Source organism: Danio rerio, chromosome 22 (genome assembly GCF_052040795.2).
Source record: "Danio rerio strain M-AB ecotype USA chromosome 22, GRCz13ab, whole genome shotgun sequence".
Taxonomy (NCBI): domain Eukaryota; kingdom Metazoa; phylum Chordata; class Actinopteri; order Cypriniformes; family Danionidae; genus Danio; species Danio rerio.
This window is the reverse complement of record NC_141042.1, coordinates 27,492,724-27,512,265: the sequence shown is the minus strand read 5'-3', so window position 1 is coordinate 27,512,265 and position 19,542 is coordinate 27,492,724. Positions and strand designations below refer to the sequence as shown.

Here is a 19,542-nt window from a genome sequence, read left to right as displayed (position 1 = left end):
CAAGAAGCAAAAATAAAGATTAACAATAATTTATTTGGCAGTAGAAATGGGTTTCAAATAAATAAATAACTTATAAACACATAAATATCTTCGGTTTTTGGTTCAGATGGACAAATTTGTCAAATGAATCATAACTCAGAATTGGCCCCTCAAACACGCCATTTATGTTGTCATTAACCAAAACTGAATGTTTAGACAATCTCAATTGCCTTTTTAGCCAAATAAGCCATGTCATCAGGAGATAGCAACATATACGACTTGGTACGTCTCCATACATACATATTATTCTTCCTGAAATAATGTACCTTTAACAGCCTTTTATTTAAATTCAAGGCACTTTGTAGTACAGTCTCTAAACCAACAGGACAAGATTTTGGCTGTCCATCCTCATCTTTACCCCATACAGACACAACCACCGGCGGCCAGTTTCTCCACTTTGTGCCAGCGATGGTGGTTGTCCAGAAAGGCTATGTCTTCGTGGTGTGTGGGGCGACAACAAGGCTGATGGTGCCATTGGCCGGTGTATTGAAGGACGCCGCTCTGTAGGAGGTTAGTGAGCGTGAGGTCATGGTTCGAGGCAAGGCGAGGGCAGGTCCCGCTGCAGTACTTAAACAGCACCGTCTCATCAGAATCGTAGCCCAGTCCGAGGTCTCGCACTTGCAGCAGGATGGAGTGCAGAGCACATGGAGATTCAGTACTGCGGGGCGATCGAATCACCCTTTCCAACTGCCTCCCAGAACCTTCTTGTTCCTCCCCATCACCTCTTCTGCTTTCTTCATCATGGAGGTCTTTATCTGAGAAAGAATAAGCATAAATAAATACACTTTGTAATCTTTGTTTGTGTAAAATTAAACATTTTTCAACCAAAAGAAAGCTATTTTCATCCAATGTAATTCAACGGGATCCAACTAACATTATTGAACCCTATTGTCTCTACTTATATGGAAAACAAAATAAACAACTCATACTAATTTAGAAAAACGCTCTTATAAATCTAGAGATTAAGGCACCCTCTTCCCCATAGGTCATGACCTCCAGGCTTACCCAGTAGCGTCCTAAGCCAGTGTCCTTCTCCTGCCTTAACGCATAACAGCAGAACGGTGATCTTCAGTAGCGAACACATGGTTCTTCTTTTTCCGCCTGGTTTTACTTCTTCGGGATGAGAGTGCAGGTGATGCTGAGATGCACCAGAGTCACCGACTCTTTTATAGCCATCTAAGCGGGTCAGAGCTGATGGGGCGGAGGGGATGGTGGGGTGCGGCCAGGGCGAGAGCGAATCAAAATAACCCTTCTGCTCCCAGTCTCCCACCTGGTCTCATGGCTACGATTGAAGGCAACTTTATGTCATTTTTGGAAAGCCATTGGAATTTTTCCAAGTCTGAGAGTATGGAAAATGGGGTAGATTGGTTAAAGCTGCTAGATGTAGTGATGAGGGTCGTCATTGCTGTGGTTGAGCTGGTCAAATACATGGAATTGCCCATTTTTCAACGTTTTTACACACATTTTATATAAAGTTGAATGAGGAAGAGCAAGGGTTAAATGCTTGAAGGATGTAAGAAAGGCCCATAATTAAAAAGTACTAAATAGATGACAGAAGTTATTTGAAAGGAAATTCCGAGAATAATGGCTGTCTTCAGATACATAAATTTGGGGATTTTATAAAAATATGATTTTTTTCTTGCTATCTACATTCCTTATTTAACTAAGAAGACAGGAATCCTGCACTGCTGGAGGAATAAGTGATTACGCATGGTTTCAGTGATATCTCGACTCGAGCCATTCTGTGATCTCAAGAGTTTAGGTCCAAAATGCATTTGTAGACTTGAGTACACTTAAAATTCTTATTATTCTTAGCATTGGTCAACAAAATTAACATTTTTTATAACCTGAAATATGAGAAATATATTGCTTAAAAATCCTGAAAAACTCTGATAGGAATTTTGTCATGTTCTCACCTTCAGCACCTTCTTTAATGCCCACCAAGCGAACATTTTACCCCCTGATTGTTTTTTAAGATCTCGACATTTGTCTAGTAATTTTTTGCACTTTGAAGATCACATGTTGTGCTTGTTCCAGTGATGTTACTCTCTCCATAGTTTCACTGAGAGTGTTACTGATACTCACTGTGTCCATGTGTACTGAGCAAAGATGCAATAGTTTGCCTGCTAGCTCTTCATGTATAGCACGGGTATCTGTTTTTGTTTCTTCTAGCAAAGAGGAGAAATTTGCGTTGACATCATTAAACAAAGTGCTTTTATCTTCCCCAGCAGAGGTTCTCTGGATACCTGTAGTTCCTCTCTTAAAGTCTGTGGCGATATTGGGCTCTCTGTTGAGGTTTCTTATAGAGACTGTGTTGCACTCTCGACTCTTAACTGTGAACCGACTTAGCATATTCTGAATTTGCATTGTTTTACCCTTCTTCGTTCTTCTTCATTAGAGATGATTAGTGTACAGGGTTACTTGCATTATGTTTAGTTTTTGCTTTATTCAATTTTGATACTTCAGATGTCCAAATTACTAGATTGTGATCGGTAGAGCACTGCACTTCCAAGTTCCAACTTAGTCCATTGGACGGAAACCGGAAGTCCCCATATTGCTTGATAAAATCCACAATTTTGCTGTTATTTACCCTCAAGCCACCCGAGAACTTTATTGCCTTTTGATCCAAAGCCCCAATTATTTTAAGGTAAAATTCATGCTATTAACAAACAATTAACTATAACATTTACCTCAATAAACTCCTAATAAGCTGCTTACTAATAGTTATTAAGGCAGTAGTTACACTTGGGTATTGTAGAATAAAATGAAGAGTATGCACTTTATAAATACAAACAAAACAGTCAATTTTACAGTAGTCAACACTTGAAGTAAACCAAATTCTTTCATTACAGTTGTCCTAATACTATCTAGCCTCACCCATTCTTGTCCTAGGACATTTTTGAATTATTATTTTTTTGATCCACTTCAAATGTTTACTACTGTAGGCAGGTAATAAGGCACTCGTTAATAGTGAGAATTGGTACCTATAGTGTAAACGATTAAGTAGCATGTCTTTTATTTAAGTGTACATTGTGCAAATTGTATTGCATTTCATGGATGATTTTCTTTCATTTTAGACATACACTTTTAGTTATATTTAGTTCAACAAATATTTAGTTCATTATCCAAGGTGGTTTTACAAAACATATACTTACAGTACATTGTATACTGTCCTGATATTATACTTGCATGCTCGTAAATTCAAGAGAAATACTTGCAAATTTGGATTGTGCACAGTTCAAACGCTTTCCAGTCAGACATCCATCAGTATTAAAAAAGATCAATAGAAAAGGATTTCAGCCAATTGCCGGGTGGTTTAAATAGACACTGGCCCATAAAACAATCTGCTTTACAGGGAAACCTCCATAGCAGTCTGTTCTCAGCAAGATCATGTCTTTATTTATAACTCTTTTAACCCATCCATCATGAGGAAGATTATAGGCAGTTTCCACTGGTGCTGCTGCCATGCTGATGGCTTAAAGCTCCTTACAAGCATGCTTAAACTGGATGTCTTCATCCAGACCAGAGACTTAGGGTCTGTGTCCCCAGATGCGCATAAGAAAGTGAATAAAATCTGGAATAAAATAGCTATCTGTCTCGCCAGTGAAATAAAAAATTATGACAGATTTTTTTTTTAATTCGGTTTATTACCCTTCTTTTACTCCCATGTGTCCTCCCAAGGATCTGTACGATTCATTTCTTGCATGTAGCTGAAAAATCTAACAATGATGATAATAATGAGGATATGAAAGTAAAGGGCACTTTTCCTAATTAGAATTTTTTTTTTTTTTTTGCTTTTTTTTTTACGTACAATATGATCTGGTTTCTAAAAAAATATGGGATTTACACTTTTTGCAATGAAAGACTATATGCAAAATGTTTTACATGTGGAAAAAAGAAATTCAAAATGATATAAACTAGCACTATTTATAGATTATCATTGTTATATAAAAGGTTCAACAGTAAATGCTTGTCCAGTACAAGTAAATGTTATGGACCGGCAATTGAAAGCTAAACTTACTTGTCTGATCGAACACATAATTTGAAAACAGTGATGTTAAAGTCGGGACTGCAGCAATATTTTTGGTGAACAATTTTTTTCTTGTTCATACACTCATTTCTCCTTTGATTGCATCAAGTCATGACGCTGTTTGAAGCATAGGCACAGCTCAGTGGCAGTGAACTGGTAGCTCAGCCATGTGTAGTGTTTCATTTTGAGTTTCACTTTCAGCCAAAAGCCTTTGAGTTGAGATGTGACTGAGCATTTGATTTGTTGAATGTGGTGAACAAATATACAAATTTATACATAAATTATACATAAATTGCTGATAGAACTGAAGCACCTGGTTTTAGAGCAGAATAGTTCTTTAGTATGGTACAGAGCATAGGTCTCAAACTGGATTCCTGGAGGGACGCAACTATGCACAGCTTTGCTCCAACCCTAATCAAACAGTTTAGTGTAGGACCTCCTTTTGCAGCCCATACAGCATTAGTTCTTCTTGGGAATGGCACATACAAGTCCTGCACAGTGTCCAGAGGGATTTTGAGCCATTTTTGCAGAATATTGGCAAGGTCACTAAAGATGCTGGTGGAGAAAAAACGTTTTCTGACACACTTCTTTAAAACACTCCAAAGTGGCTCAATAATATTTGGATGTGATGACTGTGTAGGCCATGGAATGTTCAACTTCACTTTTATATTCAACAAAGCACTCTGTCATCAGTTTCGCTGTGTGTATTGGTTCATCATCCTGTTACAACGCACCGCCTTCAGGATGCAATCTTTGAAACATTAGATGCACATGGTCCTCCAGAATAGTTTGGCAGTGATGTGCCCATCTAGCACAAATATTCGGCCTAGGGAATGCCATGATATTGCTGGATGTGGGAAAGACAGTGAAGATGGACTCAATCAGAAAACAATACACGTTTCACATTGTTCACAGCCCAAGATTATCACTGGACCCATTGAAATCAACGTTTAGCATTAGTATGAGTGACCAAAGTTTTGACTATAGCAGCCCGAACATGGAAATCCTCTGCTCCCTCATTAAAGGAAAATATTGAAATACTTCAAAAGTTTTCACGCGATTGAAACGTATGTGAATTTGCACAAAAATAACCACATGCAAACGTGTGTTATGGAAGAAGCTTAAGGGTGATGGAGGGCACCGTAAGAATAGGTTCACTCAGTGGCGAAGCGCAAAATGCAGAGGCCCCCCTGCAGGGATCACTGACGGGGCCCCCTGATGCGATCACAAATTAAGGAGCGGGGAAGGGAGGCGGGGTGGAGCGACAACGCGGGGAAGCCTTCACAAACTGACGAGCGATCACAAACCGAAAGCGGCGAGAGCGTCAATGAGAACCGGTGGCGAGAAACAGTGCGGCGCGTCTTCTCCGGTGTGAGCGTCAAGAAGAGATCAAATCAAGTCAACTTTGAGCTATGATATGATGCAGTTCGGCGGCAAGCAATCAGAATGAAGTAGTCCACCGCTTGAGAGGTGTTTAGAGAACACAGACCTGTGAACTTTGGTTCCGACCACAGTTGTTCCTAAGAGTTTGATTATTGCGGTTGCTGGATTTTCAATTATTGAAAATCGCGACGATGCGGGGCCCCCTAATCAAGCGGCACAACCCCCCCTCCCCCCCGCGGTGCGTGCCCTGCGAGCCCGTCCGCTAAGCCACTGGGTTCACTCAGTGTGCCATTCAAGCTAGAACCACTACTGAATTCATATATTTCACACAAGAAGCTTGTGGTTTTTCTGTGGGTTTTCATGCCTTTTGAAAAATCTGTTCATTATTCTCCTCATTTAAACTTGTAGATGTGAAATGCAAGCAAGGCCATGGTGGAGATACTTGGATGTAAACAACAGCATTGGCTTGCAAGAAAATCTACTAAACCATGGAAAATTTGGAAGCTGCTAAATCATTTAAGATAATATATTGACAAACTGATTTTATTGTCAAACATGACATTAATTGATCATTTTCAGCAGCAGCAGGTTTATTGGCATTGTTTAAGTTCTGCTCTCCATGATGGCTGACTGATGACACGTCATAAAAACACAATAGTTGACTACAGTATCATATGTGCACATTAGTGTTTCTTTTAAAAGTCACATTGCCACCTACTGGCCTGGCATACAGCATATGGTATTTTATGAACTTGCCACCTTGTAGTAATATGGTTTCTAGTTGTACCACTGAGGTTCATATGAGGATACAGAGCATTTAAAACTAGCTATTTCCATGCCTCTCTTTTTTGTTAGATAATATTTTATCCAACATACCAATACCTAGTACAGTGTGGGGATACGGCAACCCCTCTGGCATGTCCTGACAGACTTCTTAGGAATCTGAGGCTGTCTAAGTTAGGCTGGAATCTCATATCAAAGTCACAGAGTGGAAAAACAGCCTTACTCGCACACTGTAAAACACACAGTGACATGGAAAGGAGGTGTGGACCCACAGCCCATCAGACGGAAAGAGGGGAAAAGAGCTTTGTCTGTCTGGTACAAATCACAAGAGCTCACCTATGCATGCACTCGTGGATCTAGTCAGAAAAAGCACACAGCTTCAGCATTCCTCATACTTGGTTTTCTGATAAGGGAATTTTTAGAGGGAGATAGAAGCAAAACAACAGCTATTAATAATGGATCATGATAGTTCTACACAATCTAATCAATCTGTAAATTAGTCTGTTTAAATGTATACGATGCAGCTGTCACTTGCAACAAGTATTTAAAATTCCTTTACCAAACTGAACTGTGTACAAATTATGCGACTAAATGATCTAATGCTGAATTAATCATTTTGTAAAATACATATTAACAATACATGATTGAAAATAACAAGGGGTTGCATAGTGGTGCAGTGGTACGCAGTCACCTCACAGCAAGGTCACTGGTTCCACCAGTTAGCATTTCTGTGTGGAGTTTGCATGTTCTCCTAGTGTACGTGTGGGTGCTCTGGTGCTCTTTTTTTCCCCCAGTTAAAAGACATCCGCTATAGGTGAATTGGGAAAACTAAATTGGCCTCAGTGTGTGAATGTGAGTTTATTTTGTGAACTGAACAATATTGCAAATAAATTAAAAAAAAAAAAATCGCAATATCATGTCATGTCAAAAAATATCATTTTTTTAACAGTACATTTAGGAATATTAGGATTTCTTAAATACTTAATTTTTATTTACCAATATTACAAATGCAAATACTTTTAATAGTCAAAAACAAAAATATTTAAACAAAGCATCTGATCTTTTCATAATAAAATAAACGAGTGTTAAAGAGACTTTTAAAATAAAAAAATATATATAGTGTGTATACAATTTTAAAGCATAAATACTGAACAAAGATAAATCAACATCTGTAAGGTGTTAAAAATGATGATACAGTAAACCTCAAACTCTGTCAACAACACAAATTTTGATAATAATTTCAAGTAAAGGAATTTTAATTTCAAGTAATGGAACAAACCATCATTATTCAAAAACATACTGCAACATTACAAATTGTGAAGTTGGTTGACTATAGGCGTCACAGTGAGTAGCACAATCGCCTCACAGCAAGAAGGTCACTGGTTCAAGCCCCAGCCAGTTGGCCAGTTGGCATTTCTGTGTGAAGTTTGCATGTTCTCCCCTTGTTTTTGTGGGTTTCCTCTGGGTGCTCCGGTTTCCCCCACAGTCCAAAGACATGCACTATAGGTGAATTGAATAAACTAAATTTGCTGTGTATGTGTCAATGCAAGAGTGTATGGGTGTTTCCCTGTCTTGGGTTGTGGCGGAAGGGCATCCGCCGCGTAAAACATATGCTGGTTAAGTTGCCAGTTCATTCCGCTGTGGCGACCCCTGATTAATAGAGAGACTACATTGAAAAGAAAATGAATTAATGGATTACTATATTGCCCCCTATGCTAAAAAATCTTTCAGATAGGAAACTAGTGGCTGAGATGCACAAGAAAAGAAACCAAAAAGCCACTCTGGTGACATCCTTAAATCCTTTTTTATTTACAATCTCCTCACTGCTGCTATACGGCACTCATTTTTGCATGTGTTGTTATTCTGATCTGAAGTGACGAGTGCGAATGCATGGATTCCTTGACCATTTACAATGGACTTTGTGCTCATGCTCCCCTGGCGTCTCTTGTAACTGGGCGACCATCAACCATTTTCTCAGAGGATGACAAAGGCACAAATCATTGCTTCAGCTCCGAAACAAGTTTATGGAGAAAAGTAAAAACCATTGCAGTGTTTGGATGTGCTGTGTTTGTCTGAGGTAATTAGTCTACCGTTATTACTGAAATGTGTATATTACATACAAAGTGTAAAGCAGATTGGTTAGTTCTACCTCCATGAATCGCGGTGTGCTCGGGGCATTTGGAAAGGTTGAGATGTTTTTTAACTAGGTGCAGCTGGAAAATGTGCACTCACATGCGTGCCGCTTGCACAGCATATGCGCGTCGCTCCAATATGAGTGTCGTGCATGTCACGCGGCTCCATTGTAAATGACAAACTTACACCCCAAGCTTATTGGCATTGCTTCTAATGTACACACTCAGCAGCCATGTGTTTAATTAAGCTACAGTGCTTCATAACGAAACTACATACCAAATCTATTATAATTGATATTGACAATAATGTTTGGTAAATAAATATTGACACCAATTTTTATCGTCCAGCCCTAGCCAGAATAGTTGGCGGTTCATTCTGCTGTGGTGACCCCTGATAAATAAGGGACTAAGTGAAAATGAATGAATGTAAATGACTCAATTTGATGGAAATTTCATAGTTGACTGAAATATTTTTATAGTTTACATTAAAACAAACAAACAAACAAAGATGTTTCCATTGTTCTAAAGTAGTATTAAAAGCAATTTTAACAAACAAAATAAAGTACATGTATTGTTTGTGGGGTGGCGCGGTGGCTCAATGGTTAGCACAGTCCCCTCACAGCAAGAAGGTTGCTGGTTCGAGCCCCGGCTGGGTCAGTTGACATTTCTGTGTGGAATTTGCATGTTCTCCCTGTGTTTGTGTGGGTTTCCTCTAGGTGCTCCGGTTTCCCCTACAGCCCTTAGACATGCGCCGTAATTGAATTGAATAAACTAAATTGGCTGCAGTGTATGTGAGAAAGCAAGAGTGTATGAGTGTTTCCCAGTGCTGGGTTGCGGCTGGAAGGGCATCTGCTGTGTAGAACATGTGCTGGATAAGTTGGCGGTTAATTTCGCTGTGGCAACCTCTGATAAATAATGGGACAAAGCTGACGGAAAATGAATGAATGAATGTGTTGTTTGCACAGTCAGGCCAGGTAAAAATTGTGTTAAATCGGGGTCATTTCTCAGGGGTGTTTTAAGGTATGGATGACCTAACACTGCAATTTTGTAGCATTCGGTCTCCCGTCCGGCCCATATAGGGCTCGTCTGCTCCGGGCAGGAATGCAGGAGCAGCGTTCCAGTGTTGGGAAGCATTTTGTGGGAATTAGTGGGGAATCTCAAACTCGCCAGGCAAGGGCTGTTTATGCTGTAAATCTGACTGAAGCTCCATCACTTCTCATCCTCTCACACATGTCTCCATTACACTGGACCAGAACTTACGTTTTTGTTTATGACTGCATTCACTATCGCTCATGGGCCACAAGGGTGACAATGATATTATACCAACTTAATATAATCATATAATTGCATTTTAGTAAGAATTCATAAAATCATATAAATACTTCAGTGTTTGGACTTTCAGCATTGAAAATTAAACAACACTGAACTAAACTGAACCTCAACTCTGAAAACTGGACTGACAGTTTCAATTTACTAGAACTTCTATGTTAAGCTACTTTGATGGAATCTACACTGTAAAAAAATCTATAGAAATAAAGATGAATTGAATAATATAAAAACCATTACATGTTCGTAGCCAGCCTTGAGAAAGAGGTGTTTCTTTTTCTCAAAAAGTGGACCCTTTTAGCAGTTACTACCCTAATTTTGTATTTAACAATGACTTATGAGGTTTGAATGCTGCATTTTAGAGACACCCTAGAAGCGAATTTTTGCCAGATTAACTAGTCTGAATGTGTGTGTGTTTGTGTTTGTGTGTATACTAGTTTTTGTGACATGTCAGGACACAAATCTGTGTAATGACATGGGTATGACACAGGTATTACAAAAAGAAGGTGACGTTTTCGTTTCTCAAAATGCTTATAAATCACAGAGAATTAGTTTATTTCAGAGAGTAAAGCTGTACACAGTCTCCTGTGATGGTTGGGTTTAGGGGTAGGGTGGGGTTAGGGTAATACAATATACAGTTTGGACAGTATAAAATTAATAAATAAACTTATGTAATGAAGCCACTTTTCACAAAAACAAACATGTGCGTGCGTGCGTGCGTGTGTGTGAATGAGAGTGTATGGGACAGGTGTTTCCCAGTGGTGGGTTAATAAAACAAATGCCAGAGTAATTGGCTATTCATTCCACTGTGGCGACCCTTTATAAATCAAGGACTAAGCCAAAGGATAGTAAGTGTACTTATTTACAATTAATGTATTTAAACTGTATATGCTATAACAGAGTTTAATATAGTGTTAAGAAATTATTCATTCGTTTATTTTCCTTCAGCTTAAACTTAAAATATGCAAACTCCACACAGAAATGCCAACTGGCCCAGCCAGGACTCGACCCAGTGACCTTCTTGCTGTGAGATAACGGTACTAGCCACTGAGCCACCGTGCCACACTGTAAAGAGATTGTGTTTTTCAAATGTACAATTCTGAATAAAATATTGCACAGTGTACAGTACAAATACTGTATATTTTACTATAATAAAAAAGATATATACATGATTTCTGGGATATTTTATCAAATTGTTTCATAAGGGAGCCACAATGAATATGCAGGAGACTCCCAGAGCTTCCAGGAGAGGTGGGATGTATCGTATGTATAAATTATAATTGTTATAATTAAAAACAGTAATCTATTGTCATGTATGGCTCTATATGTTTTTTTAATGGGCTCTATGCACAGCTAGAGTTTTAAAGCCAATGAAAAACTTCCGGTAAAAGCCTAATGTGACGATTTTTAATTTCACAAGGTTGTTTTTACAGCATCGAGGTTGTAATGTAATTACAATACATTCAGTTAAATAGACTTAAGCATTCATTTAGTTGTTGAAGCGTAAAGCATGATAAAAGACCATTGTCATCACTAGTGCCGTCAGTACCAACAGGCTAGCACAGAAAATCTATTGAAAATACTAGGGTAAAATAAACTGTCATATTTTAAAGACATGGTAGTGGAAATTTGAATTAAATGCAGTACTTCTTGTTCGATCTGAGACCAACGTCAAATCGTATTTCTAACAGTCAGTAAAGATCACTGGTTTTTAAAGAAATTAGATCTTAAACGTGACAATTTTGTAATGGAAAAACAGTTCACGGGAAGCCCTTGGGCTGCCTGGCTGAAAATGAAAAGTCTGTGTGCATATACCCCATTGTCATAATTGTTTAAAAAAAAATTAAATGTTATCAATTATAAACGTTAAAATTAACAGTAATCTATTGTTGTGTATGGCCTATTTGTTTTTTTTTTTAAAGTACAATTAAAGAAAAAAACAGACTTATATATTGTTTTGTATAAAATTTTCATTTAATTGACCCTTTTAATAACAATGTTTGTGAGTGGATAAATTACATTTTAAACCAATACTATGACACTGAAGTAAAGTTGGTTTTATATTTGCACATTCATTCAGTGACAACTTGTGACGCTCTCTATATTGTTTACCAAAGAACTTAGCATATTTGGTCTGTAATCACAAGTAAGTATGACTTGAAAACAACATGTTTATAATTTATTTGACTGTGAACTATGTTTTACTATGTTGTACAGTCATTGGCAGCAAATATGATTTCCTTTTTTAGAATTTTCAAACAATACTTTACGGAAATTATATCATTAAGGTAAAGTCCTTATGAGTAAATACAAAACTTTACCTCAATTAATATGAGCCTGGTTAACTTCTTTATTTGACCAGTTTCACATGGAAGCCTCAAATTCCCCTGCCCCCTGTTTGCCCCCAAATACAAAATCCTTCAACACAAATCAATTATTGCAGTTAATAACCTTTTTGTGCATATTTCATTTCCTGGATTGGAAAAACCCTCGCTTGTCCAAGTTTTTGTACCCACCTGCATTCACATCCACACTGAAGACAAACTCCAGAGCGGGAAAATGCCCACCTGCAGGAGAAATCCCAACTGGCAAACATGGCACGGTTATTCCGACTGAATGTGAGCCAGTAGATGACAGGACGAAATTTACGCCTCAAGACGGACTCACAACGGAGTTTTCCATACCAGAGGGTTCCCCATCCTTCAAATACTGCATTATAAAACATTCTTTACGTTTCTGAACTCGTTAAGGAGGGATAAACTCACCCAAAGTTTCCCGTCAGGCGTATTTCTGATGCGTCGCCGTTTGTCCTCCGCTCAGCAGATGGCGCTGTGACGCACTCAAAAAGCGTGACGTGTGACGTCGAGGAAACTGAGAAGCTGTGTTTCGCAGATGGTTGTTTGGTTAGTATCTTAATTCACCAATTTCTTTTGATTTACTTTATCATTTTCATGTTTTACTGTGTTTATTAGTTGTGTAAACACCACATGTTATGCAAAGTGGTTGTCGCTTTAATGGTACTTGGCTGGGTTGTTATTTTAGGATACGTATCGTATATCAGCTGATCATATCAACATTAATCGATAAACATTAGTTAACTAAACATTAGTTATTTAAACCTAATGACAGTTCACTTGCCTTTAAGTTCTGTTGTAACGTTGACACGTTTACTGTGGTCGTATTATGGTACAGGGATGGTATTCCAATGTTACGTTATAAATAATACATTGGCTCCGTACAATATTCATAAAACCCAAAGATTTGGTTATATATATATATATATATATATATATATATATATATATATATATATATATATATATATATATATACACATACATATATATATATATATATATATATATATATATATATATATATATATATATATATATGATCTCATATCTCATGCATCATATGGAATAGGTAACGTTATATTTAGACAATAATTATGAGAGACAGTAATATGATATGATGGATAATAATCATATTCTCCCCCTTTCTCCTGCAGTGTTCTTATTGATATTAAAGTCATCTGGAGCTGATCTTCAACCAGCAAGATGGTATGAGCCATATTATTAAAAAAAAAAAAAAATATATATATATATATATATATATATATATATATATATATATATATATATATATATATATAAATATATATATACATATTCTGAATATATTAATTTGAGTTTCATGCACTTTTTTTTTAGAGAAAGTTTTCTTTTCTATTCTTATTAGTTATTACATGACAAAAATAAAACTAATTATTGTGATAATAGAATGTTTTTCCTTTGCATATTCAGAAAGTTACGTGTACAGATGACAGTGGTTTGAAAATAATTGTTGTTCACAGAAATGGCAAAAAATTAAAAGTGCAGTATTGCAACACTTTTTATCATCACTTTGTAACATTTTGTGTCAGTCACATTTACACAATTGTTGTTTTGTTGTCAAGATAGATTATTATTATCTAAAATTATTATAATAATCAAACTATAATTATAGATTATTATTGGTATTTTTTCAAAACTTGCTTGCTGATACATGCATTCAAAATATTTCAGGCCCAAAACACAACATTGTTATGTTAATTAAAGCCCAAAACGCATAGTCATGGTTTTATTTGTGTGAGAAAATGTTATTTGCTTTTTAGTGCCACTCACTGAACATTTCACTTTGAGAAATGGCACAAAACACGCAAGAAGCAAAATTTTTTAGAGAAATTACAGTGTTTTTGAGTCTACATTTTTGTTTTTAGTTACCAATAATTACACATATAGTTTGGAATTTGTTTTGAAATAAGTGTGTAAAAAATGTTTAATTATGTCTTCTAATTCTCCCATTTAGGGTGAACGTAAAGGAGTAAACAAGTGGTATCCTCCAGATTTTGATCCAGCCAAGGTGAGAAGGAAAACATCTTAAAATAGTTTTGTTTCTGGGTTCTCCCTTGTATAACCAGTGTGGATATTGAAATATCTTTGCTGAGATATCCATTTTATTCTCCTATAACAGCATGGCTCTATTAACGGCTACTATAAAACTCACCCGCTGCGGGAGAGGGCCAGGAAACTTTCTCAGGGTATCCTCATCATCCGGTAACGCACATTTACACCATTATTAATTTTATAAATATTGATTTTCTATGGTATACTAATATACGTTTGTGTGTTTTCAGATTTGAGATGCCCTATAATATTTGGTGTGATGGCTGTAAGAATCACATCGGCATGGGTAGGATTTACTGTACTATTCATACTGATTAACTATCGGATAGTATATAGTTTGACAACTGTACATTTGTTGTTTATTTTTAGTATTCGTATCCATTATGCATGTAAGTATGTCTCATTTGTTTAACCTTTAAAGGGGTTCGATACAATGCTGAAAAGAAGAAAGTGGGAAATTATTACACAACTCCAATATACAGGTAATATGTTTGATTATTATGTTGTATTTCACTTACATGTTGAAGTTCATATACCTCAAAGCTGCTTATCTTCCCATTCAGGTTCAGGATGAAGTGTCATCTGTGTGTGAACTACATAGAGATGCAGACAGACCCAGCCACCTGTGATTATGTCATTGTGAGCGGAGCCCAGAGGAAAGAGGAAAGATGGGACATGGCTGAGAATGAGCAGATACTCACTACTGGTGGGACAAACACTCGTGTTTAATTATATTATTATAAAAGGATAGGAACTTTTTTCATCATGGCTCTACTGTCAGAAATTTTAATGCACAACACATAAATATAAAGTTTAAACAAGTATAATTGGCTTTTATATGTATAGTTCTGTCTCTCTGTCTGTCTGTCCGTTTGTCTGTCTATATATACCTAAAAAGGATATTTAAGTCATTATTTGCACTGTTAATTTAGGATTTACATAAAAAGTAGAGGTTACAGTGTGTTGTTTTCCTTTTACAGAGCGCAATGAGAAAGAGAAGCTGGAGACGGACGCCATGTATAAATTAGACCACGGAGGAAAGGATAAAGAAAAGTTACGAGCCGCCATCCCATCACTCAATGAGCTTCAGGAGCACCAGTCTGGATGGAAAAATGACTTTCAGCTCAACAGTGCCCTCCGCAGGAAGTTCAGGGTGAGTGACATGTTGCCCACACCTTCAGTCTTGCATCTCTCATGAAAGAGTTGCTTTTTTAAATCTACTTGTGGTTTGAAAATTCAGACTGAGAAGAAAGTGATCGCAGAGGAGGAGGAGAAAGACAACGCAGTACGATTGAGGACTGGTCTGTCCATCCCTTTAGTACCGGAAAGAGAAGAAGATAAAAAGTTAGCATCACTACTGACCTTCCAGAGTCCCGACTGTAAGTCCAGACGAGCCTTTTTTAACTTTATTTATTAAAGAATTAGTTGAATTAAAAATAAAATCTAAGTTATTACCAGGGCTTGACATTAGCAGGTAGATTTCAGCTGTGGTGAGATAGAGAGCCGCTCCCACTCCCCACTTTGGCTGGTTGAAAATAAATTTTAGGTTCATTAAGAAGCAGCATGACTGACAAAATAATGCTCACACGAGCTAAAGAAAGCAGGTTAATACCGAATGAGAGTATGATCACACGCACTGTGGGACGAAGGCTTTCTTCGCTAACTGACGAGGACTTTAGTATTGCACGCACGGCTTATGTGATGTGAAACCTAGCGTGCTCCTGTTTCCTTGCGCAAAGCTTTTCTTAAAAATAGACTGGACAAAAAGTGATGCTCATGCACCCACAGTCCTGCTGCTTTCAAGAGCGACAGATTCTTTAAAAAATATATATTTTTTAAGCAGCAGCGGTTGCCACTTTTGCTTTAACCATTCTTTGAACAAATTATTGATGGGCCTAATGTTAACGTTTGCACGTGATCATCCTTTCATTATCGCACATAGTATTTTTAACCTGCTTTCCTTTGCTTGGGAGTTTTTTTTTTTTAATTATCATCCTTTACAATAACATTGATTTAAGAAGAGATAGATTTAGAGATGACAATAATTCTTTCTAAAATGTCATTTTTTTTTACAAAAGTTTTTGATTGATAAAAAGCACATGTGTACAGCTCCCTTATATATTCCCTTTTATTATTTTTATTAGTTATAATTTGTAGATGAGAAGTCATTAGTTATTTGTTTATTTATTTTTGGTGTGGCCAGAGAAAAAATAGTTAAATCCTTAATGTTGAGCCCTGAAAAGTCATGTGAAATAAGATCTAATTGTAGTGAAACTCTATTAAACCATAGTTTCCCATTTGCTCATACTCATTGAGCAAGGTCATACACGACACACAAAAAAAGTGTAATGAATGAATAAAAACACAAAATCTATATCAAGTAATTTTAGCATGTCAAGTCAAATTTATGCATTTAAAATATATTTTTCCAAAAACAAAATTGTGGCTAGTGAAAATGGTGAGTGGCTAGTAATATTAAAAAACTACTGGCCACAGTAGCTGGTGATCAAAAAAGTTAATGTCAAGCCCTAGTTATTAGCTAAGCTGCAGTCAGACTGCACTTTTTTTCCCCGTAGACTGTTTCGCAGTTCGCTGCATTGGAAAGTTCAAGTGTGGTGAACTCTGACCTGCGAAATCGCATCACGTGACTGCATGAGACCAATCGAATATCAAAACCTGACCTCTCTGCACAGAAATTAAAATTATGGACCAGTCGCTCGCTTTTTAAAATGTCTAATCATTGTGTTTAATCCCGCCCCTTTTCTCAGCACCATACGCCAGAATTTCGCATGCACAAATTCCAATGTGACCGTGGCATTACTCATTCTCATGTTCTTCCAATCACCTGAGGCCTTATTTATTTCCGAAACATAAAAGAAGATATTTTAGATGAAATCTAAGAGCTTTTTGACCCGCCATAGAGTGCAGTGGTTCTGAGAGGTTCAAAGTCCAGGAAAGAAACCAGTAACATTGTCGAAATCTTTCTTGTTTTTTTTTTGTGCACAAAAGTGTTCTTACAGCTTCTCATAATTACAGTTTAACAGCTGTTAGGGCTGCTCGATTTTGGTAAAAATCATAATCACGATTATTTTGGTCATAATTGTAATCACGATTGTTCCAAACGATTATTAGTTGAAGTCAAAATTATTAGCACTCCTGAGAATTTTTAAAAAATAAATATTTCCCAAATTATGTTTAACAGAGTAACAAATTTTAGCAGTATTTGCACTAATGAAAGGGTTATTTGTTTTGTTTTGGCTAGAGTAAAAGCAGATTTAAATATTTTCAAACCTCTTTTAAGGTCAATATTATTAGCCCCTTTAGGCAATATATATTTTTGATTGTCTGCAGAAGAAACTACTGTTATACAATGACATGCCTAATTACCCTAATTAAGCCTTTGAATCACACTTTGAATTTGAATGTTTGTATTTAAAAAAATATCTACTAAAATATAATGTACTGTCATCATAGCAAAGATAAAATTAATCGGTTATTAGAAATGAGTTATTAAAACTATTATATTTAGAAATGTTGAAAAAAAAACTTCTTTCCATTAAACAGAAATTGGGGAGGAAAAGGATTGCTAATATTCAGGAGGGCTAATAATTCTGACTTCAACTGCATATATACAGTTATTTTCCACCCTGCAAAGGAAAGAGAAATAAATACAATAGAATAAAAATATGAAACAAACTGCTTTAAGCATCTTCACTGTAAGAAAAACTCTTTAGCTACAAAAGTCCTTCAGTCAAGAGGGAGAGGGGTTGTATTAATCATGATAAAACAGGCGGCAGCTATTGTGCTCTGTCTCTTTAATGGTTTCGCTTTCATGCGTCTTTTGATTCTCAACTCGTTTGTTTTTTACACAAATGAGGGTTTATATAAATAATCACTAAACACTGCGTTTTGACACCTATTTGAACATTAAAGCGCTAAAGTTAATGACTTTAGATGTGTGTGCTCTCTGCTCGTCGCAATGTGCGAATGAGACCAAGTGCTGACCACATGCTTCTGACTGTCTGTGCGCCGCACACACACGCACATAAGCATGCGGTCTTTCGCGCTTTTAAGAACAACAAGTGAGGATAACTGGAAAGGGGGCGGTAAATAATGGAATAATCATTTATCTCGGTTAATGGTTTTTCATAATCGTTAGAAGCCGTAATCGAAATCGGATTTTCGATTAATTGCACAGGCCTAACAGCTGTCATGTAAAATGGTTTGCCAATGTTTTTAGTTCCTTTTCTGGTCTTTGAATGTCTCGGACCCTTGCTGTCAATGGAGGATGAGAGAGCTCTCAGATTTCATCTAAAATATCGGAGATTGAAATGACATGAAGGCAATTAATAAAAATTTATTTGGGTGGGCTAACCCTTTAAAGAATTATTCTGCAATCTTTTCAGGTCAAAAATCAATGAGTTTGAACATTAATAATGTTACATAAGAATGATATTTGAATGCGTTTAATTTTACTAAAATATTTAGGCATTGTTATTATTGTTAAATATTTTTTAAAATACATTTTTGCAACTATTTTCTGCATTTTTGTGGCTTTATAATTGAGGCTCTTGAAAACTGTTTCTTTCTTTAAGCATATGAAGACAAAAAGCAGTGGAAAAGGCAAGAAATATCATCTCGTTCCTGGTTCAATAGTCCATCATCTGCAGCAGGTGGAGCCGCTGGAAGTCTTTTGCAAAAGTTAGGCCAGCAGGGTCGAGGCGCAGCAGTTGCTAAAGCACTGAGCTCTTCTACATCCACTTTACCGATACTGGTGCGTAGGAAATCTGAAAGCAGCAAGTCGGAAACCAACAACACTATGAGCACTATTTTGCCAGTTGACACTCATCCAGCAGCTAAGGACACAGACGCCACGGACTTACCATCCATTGTTAATAACATCAATGTGAGCATAAACACAGACATTAACAGCTGCACTACAGATGCTTGTAAAGCAAGCTCTTCATCAGAGGAGGAAAACAGCATTGACTTGTGTGCTGCTGGAAAGTCTCTGGTTGCAGATTACAGTGACTCTGACTCGGGCAGTGAGGTCTGATGTAGACCGCAAGGTGAAATTGTAGCAAAACTCTGATTCCTACATGTATCAGTTCTTCCTATGGTCCACAATTAGTCATTATTTACTAAAAAATAAAATCTTCAATGATGAAAAATGTCAAATTCAAAGCACTGATCTTTAAACTTAAGCTTCATTCAGATTATTCTCATTACTTTTTTTGATGGCAATTTACTTGACGTAGGGTTTTGTGGACATTTGTACATTCTCGTAGTTTATGGCAATCGATGCCATGTCTGCAACGTTTCGAGGCATCATGACAGAAACTCAAGCAGGTTTAATTTTTTCACTTGTCATCCACGAGTTCTGTCACACTGTTTTCCAAGA

General features: G+C 36.9%; 2 protein-coding genes across 5 annotated transcripts; one reads left to right on the top strand and one right to left on the bottom strand.

The window, feature by feature from the left end:
* Positions 1-13: 13 nt before the first annotated feature.
* On the bottom strand, positions 14-12,529 carry LOC141380288 (persephin-like). 4 transcript variants are annotated; one of them, XM_087304484.1, is made up of 4 exons: positions 12,459-12,526; positions 6,572-6,638; positions 1,045-1,321; positions 14-794 (listed from the first exon to the last, which is right to left on the bottom strand). In XM_087304484.1, exons 3-4 carry the CDS (start codon positions 1,121-1,123, stop codon positions 394-396), a joined length of 480 nt encoding a protein of 159 aa, XP_087160610.1. In that variant the 5' UTR covers positions 1,124-1,321; positions 6,572-6,638; positions 12,459-12,526; the 3' UTR covers positions 14-393. The 4 variants fall into 4 exon arrangements, 1 of the variants encoding a protein (XP_087160610.1); XR_015522089.1 differs by lacking the exons at positions 14-794; positions 1,045-1,321 and adding exons at positions 3,677-4,916; positions 12,015-12,111 and having other exon boundaries at positions 12,210-12,507; XR_015522090.1 differs by lacking the exons at positions 14-794; positions 1,045-1,321 and adding an exon at positions 2,655-4,916 and having other exon boundaries at positions 12,459-12,529.
* On the top strand, positions 12,508-19,319 carry yju2b (YJU2 splicing factor homolog B). Its single transcript, NM_205595.2, is given in 10 exon segments — positions 12,508-12,596; positions 13,205-13,256; positions 14,044-14,097; positions 14,209-14,291; positions 14,372-14,427; positions 14,563-14,623; positions 14,705-14,847; positions 15,122-15,294; positions 15,382-15,520; positions 18,737-19,319. Coding segments are annotated over 9 exon segments (1,173 nt in total). The 5' UTR covers positions 12,508-12,596; positions 13,205-13,253; the 3' UTR covers positions 19,198-19,319.
* The last annotated feature ends 223 nt before the right edge of the window (positions 19,320-19,542 follow it).

Excerpts from the sequence above, each read along its gene's own strand:
- LOC141380288 (XM_087304484.1), bottom strand. The coding sequence starts at position 1,123 with ATGTGTTCGCTACTGAAGATCACCGTTCTGCTGTTATGCGTTAAGGCA. Across the intron at positions 795-1,044 it reads CTGGCTTAGGACGCTACTGG|ATAAAGACCTCCATGATGAA; the intron begins GTAAGCCTGGAG and ends ATTCTTTCTCAG.